At 35.1% G+C, this 26,601-nt stretch overlaps 1 protein-coding gene across 1 annotated transcript in view; it reads right to left on the bottom strand.

The window, feature by feature from the left end:
* Positions 1-12,983: 12,983 nt before the first annotated feature.
* Positions 12,984-26,601, bottom strand: part of WNT7A (Wnt family member 7A) — a 43,403-nt gene continuing 29,785 nt past the window's right edge. The window contains exon 4 of the mRNA XM_026721405.2: positions 12,984-15,787. Within this exon, the coding sequence (XP_026577190.1) occupies positions 15,308-15,787 (480 nt within the window). The 3' untranslated portion in view covers positions 12,984-15,307. The remainder of the gene's footprint in view (positions 15,788-26,601) is intronic.

The following is a 26,601-nucleotide window of genomic DNA, read 5'->3' as shown; positions in this document are numbered from 1 at the left end:
CTACTTGGCTTTTCTTAAGAACTGAATGGTAAGGTCTCTATTGCTCCTGTTTTGTTCTCTAAATCAAATTTTGTGCCATGAAGAGGGGGTATGCCAAATATTCAGTTGTCAACAGTTTAACTGCAGCTGCTATATGCTAACTTCCGGTTGCATGAAAAATAGGGTAAGATGCCCACAATGCTTCCTTGTACCTTCAGGGAAAGCAGGAAACTGCCTAGAATTGAAAGTTTACAACTTCCAGTGGTACAAAAAATCATCCCCAAGGAATTGAAACATGCCATCTATGCAAATTTTTTCCCATTAATCATCCAAGTATGAATTCTTTTGCAAAACTTATATTAATCTTGTCATAATTCATTGTAAATGTTGTTCCTTGTAGAAAGGTTTTCAAGATTATAGAGGCCGTTATAGCCCTCTTAATGTTTGCCAAAAAAAATAAATAAATCCCCATGTCATTGGTGTATAATAGCACTGTGATATACCAATTGCAGTTGAGGAAGGGGGATGAAATTCTCTTTTGATTCAATAACACATTCCTTACTTGCCGTCTGATAGGTCCAGAGCTACAAAGTTGACCAACTGTATTACAGTTTTATGATTAACATTGTCATGTATTTTGTAAATAAATGCAAATAAGCCATATTCAACTTATTATTCGACTTAATTTTGCCATTGAAATATGGTCAAATATCTTCTTGAAATTAATGAAAATATGATCCAGATACTGTATTGTGTTGATAATTTCTCTATTATATTGCTTAACAGAACTTCATGTTTTTCCTGCTTCTTTTCTTGCTCTTTCATTTGAATACTGTCTCTGTTCAACTTCCTACATAGGTTCAACTTCCTACATAGGTATTTTGTATAGGTCTTACTAATAGTATTTAACAATACTATATAAATTAATTGGACATGCATTAGTAGGAAGATCTTTTTTTCTTTTATATTTTAAAGAATGAAATAATTACAGTATTCCTGTACAACAATCTCAAGGATATGGTAGGCTGTAGTATCTATGTATGTGAATTAGATCCCATTAATCCAGATTAGTTTTAGTTAAGTCTAATGGAATTAGGTAAACCTAATTGCACATACATAGGTCTTTCCAGCTTTTGATTATTTTAACAAATTATCATTCTTGTCTTCCTAGCTATTAGAAACTAGTGATGTTTTTCATCATTCATTCCAGTGCTGTAGCAGTCCTTGGATCAGGGCTGTCAAACTCCCAGCTCATGGGCCAAATGCATCGTGCATTGGCTGCTTCCATACCCGGTTTAGTGGGTGGGGAGAAGTCCCAATACATCACATGACACTGCCATGACGACGTGAGTTTGACATCCCTGCCTTAGATACTAAAGCTTCAGCAAGTAAATCATTGTTGTCTGGCTTGAACTTGACAAAAGCTACTTAGTACAAAGAAATAAATAAAATTGCAAACCAAGATGAAACCATTTTAAGTAGTTAATTAGATTACCCTTTGTTAATTTGAGATTGCAGTTTCTTCTTATACTCTAGCCTTTTTCTCTGCCTTTTCCATGGCTTCATGGACAACTTGTGTTTAATGCTAGGGGATGGTTGATATAAACCTGTGAGTTTGAAAGCTGGGAGACAAAGTGCTGCATTATTTCAAGGCTGTGTATTAAATTAATAACATTCATTCAACCTCTTATAAAAATAGAGATTTCTTTTGCACAGAAGCTACCAATGCTTCTTCAAAAATCTCCAATAAATATGTAATCTGAAATTACAATCATTGATATCCAGATTTTAAAACTCCTGTTTATAAATAAGTTCTATGAAGTATGAAGAAGTATTCTAAGTGAAATCAGGCTTGGTTTTACGTTCTACAAAACTTTTTAGAATGGTTTCATCATAACTGATTTAAAACGATTTCATCATAACTGACTTGGTTCAATGTAATGTTATTTAAGGGAGTAGTTTAAACAAAAAGTTAAATTTATCAGCTATTTTAAATCTAAATTTATCCCATAATGCAAGTTTTTCATTGTGTATATCTCACAGCAAGAAACTTAGAATATGGTTTTGAAGAAAAAGAGAAATTGTTGTTATCATCACCATCATAAGTACTAGTGTCCAAAGTAAAATATAAAAATATTCAAGTCGCAATTAGAAAAATAAAGTTGGTGGTGGCAGGAAGAAAGATGAGAGAAAGATGCAAAGAATGCACAAGTAATAAGAAAATTAGAGAAGTGAAAATGATGACAAGATGGAAGAAAGGTTAAGAATAGACTGAGCAATGAGACATGAAAAACTGGACCCCAAAATGGGAAAGCTTAATGGAAGAACAAAAGAGTGATATGAATGGAGAAGATGAGCAAGTAAAAGAAGAACTATCGGCTAAGTCAAAGCTAGAGGAAGAAATTTACAAGAGGATTCAACTCAGCATATTGTGCCTGGGAGGTAAGGAACCACTAGAATAATTACCCCAGATGGACATAGTTATACAGTATTTTTCTTCTATGCATGTTCTTCCTGTACAAAGGAGAAATTATTCATTTCATTATCACAAGGGACGTCAATCTCCAAGGGTTTAAAGAAATCAACATAATTCTTTACCCATTATTTTGGTCCTATTTGTTAAAGAATTTTATAGAAGCAGCAATGCAATTCGACTGATTTAGCTAATTGTTTTAAATTCACAACTAGGATATGGTTCTTTAATAATTTTGTTGAATTTCCCAGGGAGAGATGGAAAGAGATACATTCCTGTTTTTGTTTTGCTTAGTTTTCCTTTTTTGCGAAGCCCTGATTCTAGAATTGGAAAAAGACCAGCTCCTTGGAAGAAAGCAGCTCCTGAACCCAGGAAGTCCCCATATCAGCAGAAGGATTACATGTTTATGGGAAAAAATGTTTGCACATCTTTTGATGTCTTATATGTTTTGATTATGACACCTCCCACTGAAGGCAAGATAAGCTTCAATGTATTCTTTAAAAATACCCAGCTTTTGTGGAAATGCTACAAGACCCGAAAAGTTCCTCTTCTGAATAGTTATTAAAATTGTTCTTTGCCATATGTTTTGTTTATATACATTTTCTGTCGTAACTCTACAAGTGTCATCTTAGGTAGCATCTCCTGTTTCAAAGCACTTATACTATATTGGGCAAATATAGTGCTTTGAAGTTTAAAAAGATTCTCCAGTATGATGTTTGACATGACATCTCCCTCCCTCCGAATTACATGAGCCAGACGTATGTTGTACCAAGACTTTCAGATTTGGTCCTTCATTGTAACCGATCATTGTTTAGGAAGCTGTAGAGCCTGTGGAGCTCGCCTGTCCTTCCGATCCACAAAAGACAAGACTTGTTCAGTTGCTGGCACCACATCATTGGCTCTGCATGGTCTTTGTCAAGGTGCAGATCTGAAAATTGTTAATTGTTGTGGGATTGGGGGGAGGGAAGGCTTATTAGTGAAAGAGTACAAAAACAAGCTTCCAGTAAAAATGGAGGGCAGCATCAATGGCCTTGTGCTACAGATAACAAGCTGTTTCTTTGGAACGTTTGTTTGTTCTTTCTGTTTTAATCTCTTTATATCTTTTCTCTTCTCTTCTGACCTTACTAATGAATACGGGAGGAGGAGGGATTTTTGAATCATGGTGATATCATGGGTTAACACCCCCTTTCTTCCTTTTACTTTTTGAATGTAAATTCTTTTTGGACATTCTTACTTCTTGCCCAGCATTGACTCTGTTTTTTTCACACAACACAAGCCAGTGCTCTTTGGTTATGCATAGTTAACATTTTGCTAATGGGAAGCCAAGATTCTCTCAGCAGCTCAACAACATTTTCAAATGCACCCTGGCGTTGTTGTAGCAACTGGTGGCTGATCTGTGAATAAAGCAGATGTCATTGTGGCCGGCTAAAGAGAGAACGATCCATCACCCAGATACTGCCACTCCTTCTGCCCAAACAAGTCATCAAAATGACAACGTTAGTGCCGCCACCACCATCAATTAGGGTCTGCGGATCACCTTTAGTCCTCTCGTTATGAAATAAATTGGTGTTATGCTACTAATGTTAAGAATGTGTCAGTCGCTGCCAGTATCTTTCCCATGGGGAAGAGCAAGAGCCTGCTAAGACACTGACTCTTTGCCAGCTCCCTTTAGTCTGTGATTGATTTTGCACTTTCTCGCAAAAGGGCCTGGGCTAAATAAACACAATATCTATTCTAAGAAGTTTCCTTTTCCAGCCTTAAATCTGAATTCAGTTCATTAAACATGCAATTAGACATGGGCAGGCATTAGAATAATCTGTCCAATGCCCATACTTTATACAAAAGCAGTGAGAGAGTTAAATAAATTGTCTTTCTAACTTTGAACAAAAATGGAGAGAGAGAAAAAAAGGGGGGGGGCTCCTTCTATTTGGCCTTTCTCTTCTTCTGAGAATCTCACCAGAGCTATTCACCCGGCTTGAATCGCCCCATTTTACCATTTGCATACTGTGGCAATGCAGTAGCAGAATGTATTTAATAGTGCTGTGTAACATTATTTGCATGGACCATTTCCCAAATGGTTTAATTGTTGCTCCTACACAAAGCATTCATCACACAACCATTTGCCCCATTCATGGAATTTTATAGAAGGCCGGATTATTTGGCTGTCCTTTCATAATTATTCCATGTTTTCCCTTCTGTCAAATACATTAAGATGAATAAGACAGAATAATCACACAATACTTTTTGATTGATACTGCTAAGAGTCCTCCATATGGTAGCAACTAAAGAATGGAAAGAGGGAGGGGGAGAGAGAGATTAGTATTCCAAGAAGAAAGCAAAAACATGCCAGTGCAGAACATAAATGGTAGCTTGGAGACATCACCCAACAAATCATTTCTTTTTATTTAAGTAATGCAAATCCTTGATACTAAAATGAAACAAATTGGGCAGAAATTTGAAAAGTTAAGTGCATTTCTCCTCCTGTATTCATTGTCTTAACTGCTAAATTAATCTAAGCGTTTAATTCCTATTTGACTAAAAAAAAGAAAACATATGACTTTCTAAATGTATTTGTAACTTGTTTTAATAAATGCATGTGTCATTCATCCCAAAAATTAACACTGCCTTATCACTGAAGGAAATAAAAGTGCAGGTTTTGTGAGTTTGAATAGAGATTGGCTTTTTAAAAAAAATCATACAATTGACAACATGGTATAAATGTTATAAGAGCTGATGAATGTAATCAAGAATAAGCATTGAGCAAAGTTGAGGATTTGGCCAGGAATGGTGTTTGGCTGGCACCTGGGGGTGTCAACATTGTTTTTAATAATATTTGTATGGATTGTTGTGGGCTGCCTAACAACATTATATGAAATAGGCAGCCACATAAATCCATTTATAAATAAATAAATATTATCACTTTGATTGATCTTGAGTGCTACTCAGTGGACATTTTCTATAACAAAAGAGGGGGGAAATCAGACCCTTTATTTCTGTACATTTTTAATTGCCTTCCACAGAGAACCTGCCCTGCTTTCCATCCAGTTTAGAACTCCTGTTTTCCATGGTTCCAAATGAAGTTAAGTTTGCCTACACAGAACTGCTGATGAGAAAGGAGGTGATGAGGCTACCATATTTGTACTTATTTCTTTCCTTGGATATAAACACTTATTTGTAGATGATGCAATGACAATTGCAATGACAATTGAAATATAAATTTAGTCCAATTATTGGCTTTTTACTAGTCCTTATTTACTTAAACCTCGTCTTCAACATGGCAACTATTGAAGAATTTTAAACTGTAACTTTATATATTGTTTATGTCACTATGATGACAAGAAATGAATTTCAAATCCTGATTTGTAGTTGTAAAAAATGGATGCCCAATGGATATTTAAAAATTTTCCCTAGGAAAATACACTGTGATTTAGAAGGTCTGAAACATTTAACCAGCACTGAAGAATCTGGAGCTTTCTGAATGAGGCTTCCATTACTCTGGTCTTTAGCCAACCTGATTGGAATTAGTAAGAATTCTACATGTGCATACCCCAGCTCTTTGTTTAGTCAATCAATAAATTAGGTTTAAGTCTAAGACTGGATACAAAGGAGTTTTAATAAATGAGACAACATTGCTAAGAATGAACATTTCCTCTTCCAAAATACAAGTTTAGGAAAATAGGAAATAAATTATTATGTATTACTCACAGTTGATGGGCACAATAAGATAGAGCAATCTGTTTCTACAAGACCTAGTTTTAATGGTAAATGTAAGCTGTGATACCATATTTATAAGAAATTGTTATTATACAGAACTTGTGTATGTAATAGTTGTTATATATATATATATATATATATATATATATATATTTCTTAAGTTTTCGCGGGTACTTACATGTATGGTATTTAGCTTTGTTTGGGTATTTTCCCACGTCATTATAGTTGTGCTTTTGAAGTTGTAGCAACGTTTCGGCAGAATCTCATCTGCCATCATCAGGCTTCACAGACGAACACAATACAGAAGCCTGATGATGGCAGATGAGATTCTACCGAAATGTTGCTACAACTTTAAAAGCACAACTATAATGATGTGGGAAAATATCTGAACAAAGCTGAATACCATACATACTCTATGTGTGTGTGTGCGTGTGTGTGTGTGTGTGTAGGTTCTTCATATGATACAATTATTGATATGTAGGGTTTGTTTAATTGTATAATCATTCATGTAATTTTGTTACCATTAAAAGAAAAAAAAGACACCAGATGGGAAACAAGTTCAGGCCAATGTGCTAAATCCAGTTCAAACTCCCCTTATTTAAGCAAGGTCTTATCAAACTCCCAGGGATTTTCTACTTCAGAGTCCTAAGTATGCTTGGAATGAGCTCTTCCCACAGATCCTTCTTCCATTTTTCTTAGCTTTTGTTGTGAAGAGAAGGCAGGAAATGCAAGAAAGAGCCAGGCTTGGAGGATTCCAAATAACTTGGTCTCTTCTTCCTTCATGTTGCACCCACTGAGTGGGTCAGCCAGGCAGATTCCTAATGTATGGGTTGTATAACATTGTATGTGTTGTATAACATTGAAGCTTGCCATCAAAAGGAGAGCATTTTCTCATAGATTTGGGAGTTACTCCAGAAAGGGAGGATACTTGTGATGCTGAATAGAAAAAGAAATTTCTTTTGCATTCATTGAAAAAAATCCATCCAAAATCCAACACATGAGGGATTTTCCATCCATCATAATGCTAAACATCTTAGGGAGATGGGAGTCTGACTGGGTTCAACTCTCACTTCAGTCTCAGTAAAGCACGATCTGTAGAACAGCATTTCACCACTTGGGCTGGTATCAAAAATTTGAAGCAATTGGGACCTGCTACGTCCTTGAATGTAAGATCACCAGGGGATTCCAGGCTGTAGGCTTGACTGGCAAGCTGAAAACCATTGCCTAGATGGGCAGTGGCAATCCTCTTCTGCACTCTTGCTACAAAAACTACACTGCTCCATCTATGAAGCCAGCAGGAGTCAAGCTCTGCTTGAGAGAATCTTTGCCTCTGTCCATAGGACACAAACAGGCATCATTTAAAAAGAAGGAATGGGTTTTTGGAGGAGAGGTTTAGGAAGTATTTCTCAGCTAGAGGCGCATTGATGGAAAAATAATCCCTTTAATAAATTAATCATATGAGGTTTTTAGCCAAATATTTTAGTGCTTAAAAATGGGGTACTGATATAATTCTCAATTTGGGTTGTACTTTTTTTCCTTTCTCTTGTTCTTCATTCATCAATATGTATATATATTAGCACTCATTTTATTTTTCAAACTGTAATTTGTGTTGAATTCTGCTGTACACTGCTTAGAATCCCTCTTTGAAGAAGATGAGAGGTTTAGAAATATGAAATATAAACATAAATGATATTCCTATATGTATTATATATATATTATTTCTAAATCTCCCATCTCCTTCAAAGATAGATAGATAGATAGATAGATAGATAGATAGATAGATAGATAGATAGATAGATAGATAGATAGATAATAGAGATAGATAGATAGATAGATAGATAGATAGATAGATAGATAGATAGATAGATAGATAGATAGATAGATGTAGATAAATTTTCCTGACAATATTTTTCCCAAAAGTAAAACCCCTATTAAGTTGAATCCTCTAAAAAGTAAAGAAGAGACTAATGTATCAGGAAAAAAAATAAAGCTATGAACTGCTACTTTAACATGCAGTAATTAACTAAAACCATGATATGGATTTCTTAATAAGATCCAAACTGATTAGCTTTTTTTAACGTTTCTTTTCTATGTTTCCTCCAGGAGCACACAGTGTACAGAAACTCCTGTTTTTTTTCTCCAAATGAAAAGTTTCAGCAACAGGCATAAACTTTTTAGAATAAAAGTAGTGTCGCTGGAATGATAAGAGTGAGAAAATTGGCTGTCTGCAGGACTTTGGCAACTTTTCTAGAGCACACAAGACCCCTCCCATCCCCATCTCCAACTCTCTTTAGGGTAAACAAACCATGCCTTGTTACACTGGCACTAATTTTTTGCATATCGTTAACGTTTGTTCTAGGATGTTCTGATTCTTTGTGCTTTGATACTATTTTCATTTAATGCAAAGAACTTCCAGATTACTCCCTTAGTAACCAATTGGGGATTTCTGTGTGTCAAAAATTGAGAATAGGAGATTGGGAGGGAAAAAGAGATCAAATCCTTCAGACTGGCTCTGAGCTAAATGGGTCGTGACATTTGATACAATCCAAGTAGTGTGTTAAATACTGTGAGCTACCTGTTGGCATGTGCTGCATAACAATGTTTGTTGGCAAAACTATGACCAGCAAGAAGAGCACTGGGTTGAATGTGCCTAAACTTCATGTGTTTATATATTTTTCTAATTAACTTGCTTCTAGGAGCAACCAATTTAGAATACTCTTCCATGAATATTCATTGCTGCATTTGAGAGTTCACACATTCTTTAGATGCCCTTTCTTGCGAAATCACAATGTCACATTAAATCAAGCAAAAGCTTGAATTAAAATAACTAAAGTATTTGTTTCAGATCTGAATTTATAATCCTGAGCACAAACTTTCTAATTAAAGATTATATGCTTATGCTAATATTAGGATAAATAATTTTAACTCATAAAAATAGGGGGACTTCCGGTTTGAGCTTCTTCAGCCGCAGACCGAAACCTCGTCTCTGCAAGGCTTCGATACATGCTCGCCGCTGGAGCACCCTGAGCTGGCTGGTTTGGGGGCTAAGCCACCCCAGAGAGCTGGTGAAGACGGGGGAGACTGCCAGCAAGGTTGAGGAGAGCCGCATCTCTCTTCCCCAGCTGGCCATTACTCCCTTTCCCGAAGGCGGTTGCAGCGATGGTCAGAAATGGCCACCACAAAGAAGAACTCGACCAGAAAAGAATGTGCAGGAGGAAGATAAGAAGAGAAAGTTTTGGTTGACCGGGTCAAACAGCAAAAGCAACAAATAAGGTATCCTGGAATTGAAACTGTTAAAAAACAATAACATTGTTCCCTAAGAGGATTTTTAAGCTACGAAGGAGAGAGAATAGGGAAAAGATTTGGTTTTCTCCTTTTCCTATACTGTCAGCTAAGAGATTTAAGCAAGAAATTGGAAAAAAATCCACTTTGACATCAATAGGCATTTAATGCTGAAAATAAAAAGTCAAAGGGATAATAAAGATTTCTGGATAATTAAAAGCTTTTGAAAACAGGAAAGGAAAGAGGAAGAATAAAAGGGCAGGATCTGGAAGGGAGGAGACTGCCTGGAATTAAAAAAGAACTTATAGCAAAATCTCAACAAGACTTCCAAAAGATACATTCTAACTGAAATATCACAAAAATCCCAGGAAGAGAAAGTCAAAAAAGAAATAAGAAGATATAACTCGGGACTATCTGGATTACTTGATGATTTCTGGATTCTTGGTTATTGTTTTGAATGACTAAAATCAATCGGGTGGTTGTTTAAAACTTTTTAAAATGGCTCCACTTTTAGAAGAACTGAAAATGGAACTTTAAAAGTACAAAGAAGATGCACAAGAAGGGAGAGGTTCTTTTGGCTTCGTATTTCAGTTTTTAGAAATGGAGATTTGGAATTATGAGAAACAACAAGAAATGCCTGCAGAACAAGAAGATTGTGACAAAGAAGAAGCCATCTTTAATGAACAAGTAATCTTAGGTGGGGGGGAAAAGGAAAGGGGGGAAAGAGAATGGAAAGTTTAAGATTGGGAAAAACAACTCCAAAAAAAATAGAGTGAAAAATTTACTATAAAATCAGAAAGCAACAGAAGAGGGAAATGCAGAAGAGAGAATTAGAACTAGAGAGACAAGGGGGTAAAAAGGAGAGGGAGAAGATGAGAGGGAAGAAAGAAAGGAAAAGAAGTTATAAAGGACAGAAGCAAAATATAGAGAAACGGGGTCTATTTAGAGATAATGGGTGAAAACTTAATGGAAAAAGGGATTCTGCAAAGGTACATCTTTAGTATGGTTATATTAGAAGCAGAAATAATTTTAGAAAATATGAAACAATGTATGATTAAAATGTCTGATAAAATAGCTGTCGTAATTCAGTGGAATGCTTGTCAATAAATAAATGTAACAAAAGGTATATTTAATATGTGAAGAGAAATAAGGGAAAAATTAATTATGGAGATTACATGTATTTTTAAGGAAATATGATATTTAATTGAAAAGAAGTGTTAAAGATGTTATGGTTTTAATGATTATTAATGATAGAACTGAACTGGAATGAAATGAGGGTTTATAATTACATATATTTACAATCTTTCTTTTTTTTTTAAAGAATATAGTGTGTATTATAAGAATGTGCCAAGCAGAATTCGATTGGAAGTTATGTATTATGTATTATATTGAAGGTCATAAACTTAAGGTATATATTGAAGTTTAAATAAGAGTTGAATGGATGTAATTAAAAGATATAAAGGTGTCATATTCCAATTAGTAACTACAGGAGAAAATTTGTTTAATGAGAAAAGATAATATGAAATTGAAACAGAACAGACAAAAGTATAAATATAATGATTTGAACTGAGATGAAATAATCAAAATAAAATTGAGAAAATTAAAAGAGGGGAAAACTATATAGAAAATGTAAAATAGTATAAGATATGGAATAGAATACAAAAAGGAGCATGAAATTGAGTTTTGTGTCTGTATAAAGAAGTTCAACCCGGGACCATGCTATTTTCAAAAAAGATGTTTTACTTATATTTTGTGTGTGAAAACCCAAATAAAACTTTATTTTAAAAAAAAGATGTGGAATAGAGCACCACCAGTGTATTTATCAGATTCCAATGAAACTGGAAAAATTAAACTAGACCCGGTGATCAATAGTGGACAGAATAAAGATAAATACATTGAAATTAAATTCAGATCAGAAATACAGTTGCAAATGTATTGCTCTCCTGTAGGATTAAGTAGTATGTGGCCTTTTTGGATGGGATTTCACTTCCTCTTAAAGGTCCTTCCTCTTAAATTCAGACGCTCAAATCAAAATATTTATTACATTCATAGACCAGCATAGGAGTTCAACTAGATTTTGGTGTTCAACTGAGTTTAGTGATCACACTTAGATTTTAATTTTAGCCATTTTCTGGGTAGGAATGATTGGCTACAATAATAGGCATCTGCTTAATGCTCCATTTATATTTGTGGTGTTTTGTATATGCCTGAGGTACTTTTTTGTAAATTACAGTTAATTCAAAATGTAGCAGCTTAAAATGCATCAAGCTTGTAGAGAATAACTCATCATTTTGAAACAGTGCACTGGCTACAATGGTTAGTTGCCAAGTTCCAATTAAGGTCTTGGAGTTTCATTTAAAGACTTCAGAATATTTGAAACACTAAGGATACCCTTCTTCCAAATTGCAACTATTAGAATCCTTACTGAAGACACTTCTCAGTGCTCCAGTTTCTCCTGTAAAAGTATTTTTCAGCTGCGGTGCTTTAATTCTGGAATTCTTTTCCTCATAATCTTGTCTAGCACAACTTCAAAGAAATTAAGTAAAATTGTAATGGTGATTATCTGCAGGAGATAGAGTAGCAGCCAGGCTACAGGAAGATGAAGATGAAAATGGGGGGGAAGGAGGAGGAGGAGGAGGATTTCCATTTCTTTTTTCTCTATGATGGTTCCATGCTTTATTTTTCCTCAGTGATAATGACATTATTCAGAAAAGAATAGGCCTTTTGTCTTTGAGGGACTCTTACCTTTGCTCTCTAACACCTTAATAAGACTAGCTCTCAGGGTTCTGACAGAAAGTTGACAGTAGCTGCATTTAGCAAATTTTATGTTCCATGGAGTGTTAAATGGCCAATGGCCTTGCTCCTTTGGGAGTAACAATCAAAGTTTAACTTGACCAGCAAGCTTACATGCAATAAAATTAAACTGTATGATATCTGCCCTGATTTACATAGTATATTATTTGTATGCAATTTCTGTAGTTTAGCAGATTTTAAAATGTCAAGGCTAGAAATGGCCTATTTCACATTGGTCTGTAAATGATTTGCTTTGTGCTGATTTTCAGTTAACTTTGAAGTTCATTATTTTATTCAGTATCTCTAAATAAACTACTAGATTCATAATTTCTGGTTGGGAGATCAATCTATTTATGGAACAGACTGACCTCCCAACTTGGTAGGTAGGCCATTTCAGCACTGGACCCTTATTTAGAAGTTTATTTTAATTAAACTCACCTGTGTAATTGGAATAATGGGTTTAGGTATTTGCTTTGTTTTAAATGCAGAAAGGTCAGATACAACTATTTGTATGCAATTCCTTTTAAAATTTTACCTCAGTTCTAAAATCTTTACTTTTCAAAATAACAATATATCAAAATCAGCCTGGGATATAAAGAGCCTTACCTGGGCTGTTTTTGGAAAGCAATGTTCAGGAAAATGAGAGAGCTTAGCAGAATGGCATTTTACATAGTTTAAGAAGTTAAGAAAATTTCCTTCCAGAAAGGGAAATGAACAGTCCATCCAGGTACAAACACAGATGTCATCTTAAGCACTCTATTCTTTAAGTCCCTAAAATTAGAAGCGTGTCCCCAATGTTCTTGTTTTTCCCTCACAAAAGTACCTTAGCAGAATACTTCATATCACTGTGTAAAACATACTGCAAATATATGGAACAGATTCTCTTCTCTTTTAAAAAAATTTCCTTTGATGTGTTTCTTGTGCAACCTGCTGTTAAATACCCCAAAGAAAAAGAAAAAGACCAAAACATCTAGTTTGTCTCCTGTGTGGTGATAACATGGTATCAGTTTGCAGAGAGCCAGAAATACTAATAAATTATAAACTTGGGGATCAAATGCTAATGGATCCTGGCAGAATGATCACAATGATGCCACAAAAGCAAACTATTTAATTGAGCATAATTGCACTAGAAAATCTTAGGGATAAGAAAGGAAATGCCGAAGTGTAAAAACCAAACACTACAAAAGAAGCAAGTGGGTGGGAGAAATAGATGGGTAATTGAAAGCTTTTTTAAATATGACTTGTGAATATTTGGGAGGCAGGGAATGGAAGAGTAAGGGAAATGCCAAAAACCAGTTGGACAAAACCCTTTTTGCCTTATCTATGAGAATCAGATGATGTGTGTCATGCTAGTTTTTATAGTCATCACCCACAGTCTTACCCTGATAAAATCAAATTTGACAGTAGCACAATATAGAGGTTTAACTGACAGCACACACAGCACATTTGCTAGTCATAATGCCACAGTTTAATGACTGACGCATCTGGGAAGCTAATTCAGATTTTTTTCTCTTTCTCTCTCTCTCTCTCTCTCTCTCTCTCTCTCTCTTTCTCTCTTTGAATGGGATAAAGGAGCATCCAGTTAATTCCAACCATCAATTCAAGCCTTGTGACAAAACTGATGCTACATACTCTGTTCTTGTTCTGCATATTCTGCAAATTGAACTGTAGGAAAAGAGCCACTTTGTACATACATCCGGAGAGAAAATTCATTTTGTATTTTGTATATACACCACCTTGTTACTTTTTATGTCAACGAAGTAATTGGCCTTAATTGTTAAATAGCCTATGAATTACAAATGCTTTGCCTGTTTTGAGAAAAATTACAGGTTACAGAATTTTACAAGCAGATATAGTATAAATAAAATATTCATATAAAAATAGTCTCTTACAAAATATATTCTTTTATCCCATGGTTCCTTTTCCAAAGGTGGAAACTTGTCTGGCATTTTGCATTGATAGATCATGTATTATTTCCAACTGGATTTTTGAAATGATCTTTTTTTAAAAATTGGAAAAATTGTGTACTGTGATATATAGAGGAATGAATAGCAATTTGAGATTCCAGACAACTAGCAGCATACAGCCCAAAAATTATAAAAGATGCCTGCTTTTGTACTTAATACCTGCAGAAACTATCCTGCATTTGCAACTAGTAGAAATACCTAAGTAAACAATAATATATACACCTCAAGGGTTTTCCCCTCTACTGAATCTACAAAAATGATTCCACAAAAAAGCAGGCTAAACTTTAATTGCAGAATGCTTCCAAAAAATGGTGGTAGAGGGTTTTTAATTAAATAAATTAATATTAGTTTTATCTGCAAAAGTGATTAAATATTGCTATAATTATTATGCCGAGATTTCCCAACACACTGTGTTAAAATCAGCAGCAGAGCAGAAAAGCAGCTAAACCAGTGTTTATATGGGAAGCACCCATTGGTCTACTTGCATTAGCACAGGCTGAAGAATGGGAATACAAGGAACAACCAACAGAAGTTTTTCACAAATGTAGAAATCCCTACAACTGCATAACCCACACTCTTTCAATGGAAATTCACACAGGTGCGTTGTTGCCCAATTGTGGACAAAGCCCCTCTTAAAATATGAGGTTTTTTTTCTCAGATCACACTTTAGGCATGTTGCATGGTCTTTTGATCCCTTTCATCTGGCCTCATGAATGCCTCCTCCAAGGAAATTCAACTTTTCCCAGAATTTTAAGGCAGTCCGTAATGTTTGGATGGCCCAGATTATTTGAGTATTTCTCCAATTTATTTTATTTTTGTATAGTTTATGTTAGCTAAAGTTTTGCATTAGGCAAATAGCTTGTTTCTGGGTTCCTTTTAAAACATCTGGGTGTAGTTTTTGGGCTATTCCTAAAAGTCTTTGACCAATATCCACATAAACACTGTTAAAAAGGGAGGAGGGGAAATGGGATTATTTTACTGGATTTTCTTTTGGAAACCATTTGGGCCTTTGCTACAGTATTATTTAGATACACTGAGCTTATGTGCAAAAAGAGGTGTGTACTCCAAGGCTTTAGGTTGCCCTGCCAAAGCCACACTTTCATTTACAGGTGTAGACTTCTGTTCGTTCACTGCATGTGTTACATTTGACATAACAGCACCAGTGAAATTTGCAGTTGCACTGCCAGACTCTGGAATATTGATGAGTATTATAACCTCGTCCACAACACATCAGGTCACAGCCATTGGTCTGCTGGGCTGTTTTGTTGCACATTCTGCCCTGCGTACCCACACTGCCAGTCATAGGATCCTCTTCACAGTAGTTGGGTGATTTCTCTATGTAGACTAAGTCTGTATCCATCGGTTTACGATAGGAGAGCGGTTTCTTTATCTTCAGAAAAGTGGGACGCTTATTACGACTTGCCCGCACAGGTTCAACCTGAACAGCTTCATTGTATTTGTCCTTAAGGATGTAGCCCAGCTCCCTGAATTTAGGAAGAGTTGTCCAGCATGTTTTAGTAGTGCATGATCCTGACACTCCATGGCACTTACATTCCAACTTCATGTTCTCTTCAAGGATCTGGAGTGAAAAGAAAAGAAGATATGATGTTTGAAACAAAGGAGGAAGAAAGATTTGAAGGCAGAATTAAATTATTTAAGAACTCACAATCCAGTACAATTACCCACATTTCTGTTTTTACACCACCTACATGATGCTTTCAATGATAAAAATAAACATGTTTCAAAAAACCAGAACAGACACACTATACTAGCAGTTGTGTTATGGTTTGTGTTATCAGATTGTGAAGTATTGCAAATTTAGCTCAATTGTATTTTAATTCCTTGCAAATTGTTCTGTTCAAAAAAAGGATTGTAACTCTGAAATATTTTTTTATAGAATTTGTTCCGAGTTTTGAAATATAAAGTTAACCTACTTATTCATTAAAAATATATTATTTTCACCAAGTCCAATAAATAAGAAATAAATTGAGTATGAAAATATATTGGACAAACCTAACCATAGCAAATGATCGTACAGATAGATAGATATTCCATTTTGCAGTAAGAGAACCATTGCATCCCATCCAAAAATATGTGCTAGCTGAGATATTCAAAACTGTCACTATCATCAAAAGTGAAGTACAGATAGAAATGTAGAAGCAATCAAACAATACTTTTTCTTACAAAAATATTAGAAATTTGAGAAGAAATCTAAATATATGCCATGTTTCCTTTCTCTTTCTGCAATGTGTGTGTGTGTGTGTGTGTATACAGTACATAAAACAACTATGAAATAAGTTGGGCTGAGTGAAGCTGATTGGTCCAAAGTCAGATATCAGGGGACTTGAATCTGAATGTTCCTAGCCCAAGTGAGCCATTACAGTACATTGACTTTCAATTCAGATCAAATGGCTAAATGCCAAGAAATATTCTTTATTTTTGCAAACAAACAAAAATAACAATAAAAACAGAACAAATAAGGTAGTGAAAAGCTCCACAATTTAGAAATTAAATGTTCTGGAGAACTTTAAAATATTCCATTCATACCCTTCCTCCAAACCATCCCAACCTCTTTTAGATCAAGGCATTTTGAGAATGTCTCAGCAATTTTTGAAGTAAATCCCCTAAAGTGGAAGTGAGTTGAGGTGTTCCAGGCTTAGCTTGTTCCTATCTTCAAGACGTCTCAAACTGCTTCTAATCCAGAAGATGTTTTCCTGGAAGCCACCAAAGCACTTTGAAACACATAGACCAGAAGAATTTCAGTATGTTCCAGAGGTGGAATAGAATGTTTCAGAGGTTTTTTTTTACAATTCCAAGTTAATCAGTTTTTCTCTTTCCTAAGAATAATCAATAGTGTATATGTCCAGTTGTTCTCTTCAATAATACTGAACAGAACACAGTGAAAGTTGAATGGAAACAAAGTTTGAATATATATCTTCATTTTATACCTAGAAGTGCCGTTATCCTTAGTTTCTACATTTATTTTCATCCTTTATTTTCTATTTTCTAATTTTCATGACATTCCAAAATTACATTGTGCTAAACTTCACTGCTCTTTTACATGCCGATTTACCGGTTGATTTGCTATGGGGTCATACCTGGTCCAATTTCTTATCTATCACAATCATTTTATGTATCATTTATAACAAAATAAATAAGTTTCCAAGGTTTTGGCAAGAAACAAAAATATGCCTGTATTACACATGCAGGCAGCCCTATCGTTAGGAAGTTTTAAAAGACCTGGCTCTCTTAAAGAATAGTAGAGAGAAATTCAAAATTCTAAGGCCCTTTCAAATCATTTTTGAAATACAGCCTGATAACAGAGCATTGTAGGAAGGCTAAAGTAGGATCTATCACAAGAAAATCCTACACATAGAGTCTAATCTAGTATCTATAGGTAATTTAAATAAGGACACTTAAATAAGATTTCCAGTTTACCATCCATTGAATAAGTTGCATGCTCAGAAGCACAAAACATACCTTGAGATGTAAAAAGGATTTTAGACTGGGAGCGCAACCATTTAATGCTGCTGTTCCAAGGATTATGATTTTCTTTATGGACACCATAGTGCACATTATTCTAATCAAATTGTAATGTTATAAATTATGCTTTAGGCTTTGCTACATCCTTCACCTTTCCCTTCGCACATACCCAAAAGGGGACAAGGACAATAACTTAATCTGCATTCATTTTAAAATCTCATAGTTCTGTACTGTGATTAAGCTTGTGGCTTTGATGAAAGTAGGCTACACTTTTACAGTGTCCAAGTTCCAATTCAGCCCATGGATAGACGGAGACATGACTGCAGAGGGAATCAACAGCTCCATTTGAAAGAGCTGAGTAAGCTGCTGCAGAGGATCAGTAGCTGAAAAGTCTCGTGACATATGTTGAGCTTGCTATTCTCCGGATTGTATATTGATGCCAGCTGGAACAAGTCCTGTCTAAATCTTTCTGATATTTCCTCCCAATTTCACTACTCCCAACCTCAACTTTGAAGTAAACTTTCCTTTCCTTTTTTCCGAGAGTTTTGATAGACACATTTTAGACACAGATGAATGTATATCGCTGGTAGGGATATGCACTGACAATAAGATTTGGGTCGGGCACAAGTTTGTTCTCTTGCGAAATAGTAAAGTTTAACTTAGGAAAAATCAGAGACTACCTGACTTGATCCAGGATCCAAATCTAATGTGAGTTGCCCCTTTTCCAATGTCTCTAATGAATGTGGAACTTAAAGTGCTTTTACTACTTTTGTGAGGTGCTCTACTTTAACTAGCTTCTCAGTCTCAGTATATTATTATGGTATTCTGTGTTCCCAAAACATTGTGACAAGAGTTGAGCTATACTGGTTACAGGTAACCTTTGAATTACAATCACGATCGAAACCAGAATTTTCCTTGCTAAACAAGGCAGTTGTTAAGTAAGTTGCACTTGGTTTTACAACCTAGTTTGCCACAGTCGTTAACCAAATTACTGCAGTTGGACCATATAGTCATTAAGAGAATCTGGCTTCCCCTGTTGACTTTGTTTGTTGGAAGCCGGTTGGGAAGATGGAGATCACACAACTCCAGGATATTGCAATTGTTGTAAACACATGCCAATTGCCAAGTGCCTGAATTCTTATCAGCTAAGCTGGGTGATATTGCAATGGTTGTAGATGTGAGGACTGATTGTAAGTCAATGTTTATAGTGCCAATGTGTCACTAAATGAAAGGTCATACGTCAAGGAATACCTATATGTGTTTGTTGCGTCAGTATCATAGGTGAACTGAAGAGAAGCATCTTTCTTGAAGCATTTCAAAAAGATACTTGACTCAAAACTTCATGAAAGCAATGCATACCTTTAAAACTCCACATGTCACTATAACCTTTTAACTTTTTTATAGAATGGAATTAAATGTTCAGATATTTTAAATGCTTCTGAGTGGAATCTTTTGCCCAGTTTCTGAAAAAACAGTAGCAGTGGTTTTGGAGCTAAGCTCCATGTAATTAAACCAGAAAGTTCCTGTACTTGTTGATTCTAAAATGTGTTTAAACACGATAAATTAGCCTCTGTTTCTTAGCGCACAATTTCTATGAAAATTGAAGTTATTGTAGAGGTGCCCTGCTGTCAAGAGACCTCCCTAATTTAGATTTAGGTAGATTAAGAGATTTCAGAGTTTAAATTGTGATTTTTTTCTAAAAGGAAAATAAGTGCTTTTAACTTCATTGAAACTTGGCCATAATTATATAATATTTGCTATATGGGAACTCCTTAATAGCATAAGATACTGTTAGGTTCAGAAAAGTGAATTCTAGTTCTCACAGTGTATACAAGTATTTTCATTTGAAGCTCATTCCTAAATCAACTAATGTTCCCTAGAGAACTTCTTCTGAACCTCAGAAGTGGTTCTTAAAATATTCCACCCAGCTTTATTCCTTCTCCCATCTGCGTTTCCTCCCTCTGCACATTCTCTAGATGAATTTACCTCTCCACACTGCTCAGATAATGAGTCTTCCAGTGGTCCCAATTCTGTTCATTCAAAGCCAGATCAAAGCTTCCTCTTTTTACTTGGAACTGGAGCAAGTCCCATGCTTTCAGAAGTTGCTTCCAGAAGTTGTAAATGCTCCAACACTGGAAGTTTTTAAGAAAAGATTAGATAACCATTTGTCTAAAGTGGTGTAGGATTTCCTGCCTAAGCAGGGGGGTGGACTAGAAGACCTCCAAGGTCCCTTCCAACTCTGCTATTCTATTCTATTCTATTCTATTCTATTCCATTCCATTCCATTCCATTCCATTCTATTCTGGCTAACAAAGACAATCCTGTTCTCAGTAAGAAATGTATTGTTTGAGGTATCTGAAATGGCAGCTTCTTAAATGTGTTAATCTTTTCTGTGATATTTTCAACTCCCTCTCCTGGAATACAAAACTGCACCCTGACCCAAAGGCAAAATCACCAAGATATTGCTACCTCTGTCAGCTTTTTAGCCATCTTAATACTGCTATCTCTGACAGCTTCTTAAGGGCATTTCACTTTCTGCCCACAGCCATTCTGGTGGGCCAATACCAAAAAGTACTCTATGAACTAAGACTGTGTCCCTTAAGACAAGAGGCTATGCAACATCTCATGACCTGCTACACTTTACTATCTGTAAGGATTCTAAGATCCTAATGTTGTTAGTCTGATTGTAAAATTAAGAAAGACATTGAATGAGGATTAAAAAGGAAATATAAATTATGAGTTTTTGCTGATAATTACAGAAAAAAAACTTTTAAAGAAAGGGAATGATTAATGGAAAGATTAAAGGATTTTGGTGCATTAGCTCAATTTAAAATTAATAATGAGAAAATGAAGATAATAACCAAAAAACCACAAAGATGGAAGAATAAAAAAGTTTTAAGATTGAGAAAAATATGAAATACTTTGGTATTGCTATGACAAATATAAATTATGTTAAGTCATGGAAGGAAATTAGGAAGGATATTAAGAAGAATGAGAGAAATTACAAGTGTCATTGGTGTGGAGAATATCTGTGTGATAAAAGATGAATGTATTATGGAGAATCGTGATTTTGCTTTGAACAATACAGCTATTTTGGCAACTGAGACATCATTGAATGGCAGAAAGATTTATTTAGGTTTGAATGGCAAGGGAAGAAACAAATGGGTAAATGTAAAATTGTCCAAGATGCAAAAGAATAATGAGGATTGCAACTGCCTGACTTGAAATTGTGTTTTGCAGTCTGCTACTTGATTTGGATGAAGGAGTGGTTACTGCTGACAAATAAAAGAATTGGAGAACTAGATGAGGTTTGGATGGCATGACTTTCTATGGTACAATAAAGTTAAGTTTCATATGGTTGTTTAAAATTGCTATGCTAGAAATACCATATTGAGAATATGAAATTGATATAAACCCAGATTGTATTTGAAGAAGACTGCATGGATCTCAGCACAAGAGGCATTTTATAGAAAAGAAACAGCAGGCAAAGACGGTAATTAATCTATTGAGAATTGTTAAACAAGAGCATGGAGAATATGAGATACAATTAGGAGGTCAATTGACTTCAGAGGGATTTAGTTTTTATGGCTTTCGTGTGCACAGTTAAGAGAAAGATTTAAGATAGACAACAGGATATTTGGAATTAAACAGCACAAGACAGAATTTGAAATTGAATTACGTACCAAGAAAATGTAATTGCTAAAATGTATATATTTTTGTTGAAATTTCATACAGAAGAAGTAAAAGAATATGATAAAATGGGAAAATGTCTGACTGAATGGACTGAATTTTACATTATAATATAAAAGAGAATGTTTGTAAAAATAATGTATCTTTGATAGATGACTCCTGAAAAATTATCTAGAATGTATAACAGTACTTTGAATTTATACTGAAAATGTGGAAAACATAGAGGATTGTTTTATTATGCCTAGTGAACTTGCAAAAATGTCAGAAAATTTTGAGTTCAAATTCATGCAGTGATACAAATAATTTTTAAATTATTTTGAATATTCAATTGAAACCAGAACTCTTCTTGTTGGGACTACAGTAATGGATAGATAACTAGAAAAGAATTATGGAATATTGCTTTTTAGATATAATGACTGCTGCAAGATTATGCTGTGCATAAAAATGGAAAGACTCTGAAATACCCATAATGGAAGAATGTATGGTAAAGATGATAATATTAACAAAATGCCAAATATGACTTGCTGCATTAGAAAAAGGGCAATAACTACATTTATTACTAGCTGGGCACTCTTTTTTGCTGAAAACTGCATTAACTGGGTATTTAAAAGATTGGACTGGAAGAATGGAGAAAACTGGCAGAAAATCTTTTGAACTGAAAACCAGAAAAGTACTCCTGTTTCAGACCAACATAATTTTAGGGTGTTGATCAAATACAAGATATCTGGAAAATGACCTCATTCAGAAAATGACTAGAGTCAAATTTAAATTATCTTTATAAACAGCATCATCACCAAATGGATTTGTAACTGGCTAACAAACTATATTCAATAAGTAGTTCTTGAAGGTACTATATCTACATGGTGGGAAGTAAGCAGTGGGGTATCACAAGGTTCCATTAAAAGCTGGAGATTAAAACATATAAAGAACGGTTGCAGGAACTCGATATAGCTAGTCTAGAAAAAAGAAAGATTAGGAATGACATGATAGTAGTGCTCCAATATTTGAGGGACTACAACAAAGAGAAGTGGGACAATTTATTTTCCAAAGCACCATTCTTGCAAATGACAAGAAACAAGCATGCCATTTGTAAGAAAGCTGCAGAATTACAGAAGAATGTGTGTATGGCTTTTCATACTAAGCATCACCAAAATGATCTGTTGCGGAGTGGGAGAAAGCGATAATGAATCCCTTTTACCCACCCCACACTATAGTGGAATGGGAAGTACCAAGTCCTGCAGAAATTAATGTATGATTATTTGGGTATATGAGTTACATAAGATGCCAATGTGCAAAGATTCCACCAGAATGAATATCTGGATGTCGAATACCAAATTCTTATCTATTTAATTTGTGATTTGTGTTAATATCTTGTAATCCAATATTTGTCTTTGATCATCATCTGCTTTAAGAAGAAGAGGAGAAAAGAGCCTGAGAAAGAGATCGGTATACTGTCTACCCTGCTATGCCAGTCTGTTTTAAGCCTAGTCACTTGACATTTGTACTTTAAAGGAGGGTCTGTTATGGTTCACACATGTGAAGAAGCAGGCATTTGTTTACATTACTTTTTTCTTCTGCTTAGATTTTTTTTGTAGTATAGGCAAAGAAATCCCTGGGAAATCTTGCCATCTCAAAGTAGTCCCATCATAAGTTCTGTCTTTTCTGTGCTGATCCAGAAGTTCTGCCTTAAATTCTAGGAATTCGCCATCCCTACTGAAGGGAGGAGAGCATTAAATGAGGCATAAATGAGGTTTATCTAATTGTTGTCGTCTCCAGCACTAACAAGTCAGTTTATGCTGATTTGGAGGCAAAACTATATTAAAGAATATAACAATGGAGAAAGTGGAGTCCTTAATTCTCTCTGAGCTAATTGCTTGCTTACAGATGGTTTTGTATCTGACTAAGTAACATAAACAGAACTAGTGAATGTGAAGTTCATTCCCTGTTTAAGTGTTTATATTCTGTATATATAGTAGCTTATCCTACCAATGTTGATGAATGGATATTTTTCTCCTTGGTAATTCCTTGATTAGGGAATTGTTTTCTGATTCATTGTGTGTAAAGCAATAACACAATTGTGTGTTGTTGCTTTATACACAATTACACATTACTCAAAAGAAACAATAAAAAACTAAGAAGAAAATAAAAAGATCAGAAATACATGCTCTCCAGCAATCTATACCTAGATAAATACCAGATAAATATCCAGATTAACCAGGTAAACACTCAGATTAACACCTTTCTTTTTCCATTTGTTTCTTTCTTTGTCGTATCTTTCTTACATGCTCCAAGCTACTCTAAGAGGCTTTCCAGATTTCTAACAAGGTGCAAAGAAGAACAACAAAGATGATAACAAATTTGGAATGTAAATTGTATGATGAATGGCTAAGAGAACTAGGTATGTTTATCCTAACAAAAGGAAAGCTTAGAGGAGACAAGATAGGAATGTTAAAATACTTGAAGGGCTGTCATAGGGAAGAGGGCATCAATTTATTTTCCATAGCACCTGAGGGCAGGTCAAGATGCAATGAGCAAAAGCTCATCAGAGGAAGAGATCCAATCTCAAAATAAGGAGGAATTTGCAGACAGTGAGAATAATTAATCAGTGGAATAGCTTGCCTCCGAAAGTTGTGGTTACTCCATTGTAGGAGGCTTTCAAGAAACAACTGGACAACCATTTGTTCTGGATGGTATAAGGACTCCTGCCTTGAGCCTTCCAAGACTTCCAAGATCCCTTCTAACTCTACGATTCTATGATTCAAGGACCCACAATAGCCCAGCAAGGAATTACCCACTCAGACAAACAAACAGTAAATAGCTGAATTGAGGAACTAACAAAAACACTGCCACCAACAGTGACAGGGCAAACCAGTTGTCTATAAACACGGAGCAAACGAACTTCCTTCTAGAGCTGATGATGTCATGTAGCTGGGCAATGAAATTTTGGCAAGAAAGAAACCAAGCTCAGAGGGCAACAAGGATCCCCAAAACTAGACTCTGCTCCATCTACAGTCACTTTTCCAAAGGGATGATGGAGACAAAAGTCACTGGGAATAAGTTGACAATTTATTGTGAGATTTTTTTGCTATTCCTCTAAGTTGTTTATCTGCATCAATTTGACAAATCAAATCAAATAGAACAAATAAAATTATATTTTTTATCTATAAAGTGGAAACTAGAAGTTACTGGTAAATATTTTAACCAGGAGTTTGGTCTCATTTCATTCCAAAAGAAACATTCAGATTCTAGGAAGGTATGTATGTTTGTATCTGTGAATATATAGAACTCTATACAATACTTATATAGCAACTTTTCTAGGAAGTTTTCAAAGGTAACACTTTTATTAACTAGGCTTTAAACTTTAACTTGCTTTCTACAATTAAAACTAAGTTTCCCCAATCTTATCTTCGAACACACCAATGCTAATCTATCTTGCTGCACTTTGAATCCTCACTTTTGATCATGGCAACTAAAAAGGAATAAAATTTGACAGGAATTGTTGCCTGCCATTTCACCATTATTATCAAATGAAAAGAAAAGTCAAAAAGAGTCAAATGTTTTGAATTAATTTTTGATCAAAATAGATAAGCTAGTGAAACAAAATTCTAATGGAAGTTAATTAGAGGCATAAGATGTAGTAACAAGTGGTACTTGGTGGCACAGTGGTTAGAATGCAATATTGCAAGCTAATTCTGCGGACTACCAGGACCGGCTCAAGATTGACTTAGCCTTCCAGCCTTCTAAGGTCTGTAAAATGAGGACTCAGATTATTGGGGGCAATATGCTGACTCTGTAAACTGCTTCGGTGGGGCTATAAAAGCAGTATATAAGTCTAAGTGCTGTTGCTATTGCTAAAAGTCAGAAAAAACAAATGGCAAACTTTCTGCCCTTTGTAATATGTACATGTATTATAATCTATATTTTTTTCATCTGCAGGACACAATAATGGAAGAGGTTGTTATATAAGAAAATGAAAAATTAATTTAAAAGGTTATATAACTCTTTATCCTCAAATTTCTCAACATGAATTTATAACAGCCAAGAAAAAGTGTTCCAGCTCTCGATATATATTCTGGTGCCGATTCTGGCAGCAAACAAGACCATGAAGCCTCAGTAGCATAATGACAGGGTCTGAAGATATGTTATAAGGGCATCATAGGATCAACAGTTATTTTGTGGACCTAGATTGCCACCTCTGCATCATAAAGATGCCTCCTCAAAACACACTTAGAAACGAAGTCTGCTGTAATCAATTGGATTAACTTTTAAATAAAACTGATTGGAAGCAAGGATACATGTAAGATTTAGATTGTTTCATAAAAACATAACATTAGAATTCCTTCTTTGTGTAGCATCTTTTAAAATCACAAAGGTCAGAAAGGTATATGCATAGTAGAGTAATAGCTACGGTATACTACATCGAAGAGCATCTTCAACCTTTGGCTTGTGTCTTCAGCAATACAAAAGGCTGCATGGAAGATTTCAGATCAACATCTAGCTGCACAAGCAGTTCTCCCACACACAAACACCTCGCTCTGTTGGATAGTGGCCAAAAACTTGAAGGCTTTAAAGCAAAGATCAGCAATGTTAAACAACAGCAAAGTCAGAAAATGGCTTTTAAATGGCATGATTAACACCTGAGCTTCAAGGCCTAGGTGGCTTTGTGGCTGATACCATAATATCACTTGATTCCAGAGGTATCTGAGCAACCTCCATCATTTTTTTAATTATTCAATAGGAGGATGTTCTTCTAGACTTCCTGGAGTCTATGGCAATTTTCAAACGTTCCAAACATATGAAGGCATTTAAAGCTTTTTCTGCTGGCATGACTTGAGATAGCTGACTGCTACAGCACATATTTTTGGTTTCCATACTAGTACAGCAGATTTTCTCTCTTCAAAGATACCTGACTTAAAGGCCAGACTAACACTGGCACATCAAGAGTGGGGGAGGGAAGTTTCCCTTTGTGATGCTATCTCCATGAACCTATTCTAGCATGGAGGACATGCTTTGTTAGCGTGTGTGCTTTGCTCAACCACTCCTTGTTTACAATTACTTTTTTCCATGGTTAAAATGGCAGCTTATGGCCCTCTCAAGCAATTTGTGTTGGAATTCAGAAGCAAAACTCTAAAGAGAAGAGTAAGAAGATAATTTAAAAACTCTCATCATTAATACTATTCAGGGTTTCCATGCAGAGGACCATTATATTAAAATGCAGCT

This window comes from Pseudonaja textilis, chromosome 2 (assembly GCF_049901715.1).
Source record: "Pseudonaja textilis isolate UNSWEBS1 chromosome 2, rPseTex1.2, whole genome shotgun sequence".
Lineage (NCBI taxonomy): Eukaryota > Metazoa > Chordata > Lepidosauria > Squamata > Elapidae > Pseudonaja > Pseudonaja textilis.
Note: the sequence above shows the minus strand (reverse complement) of the source record. Positions and strands in the feature narration are given on the sequence as shown.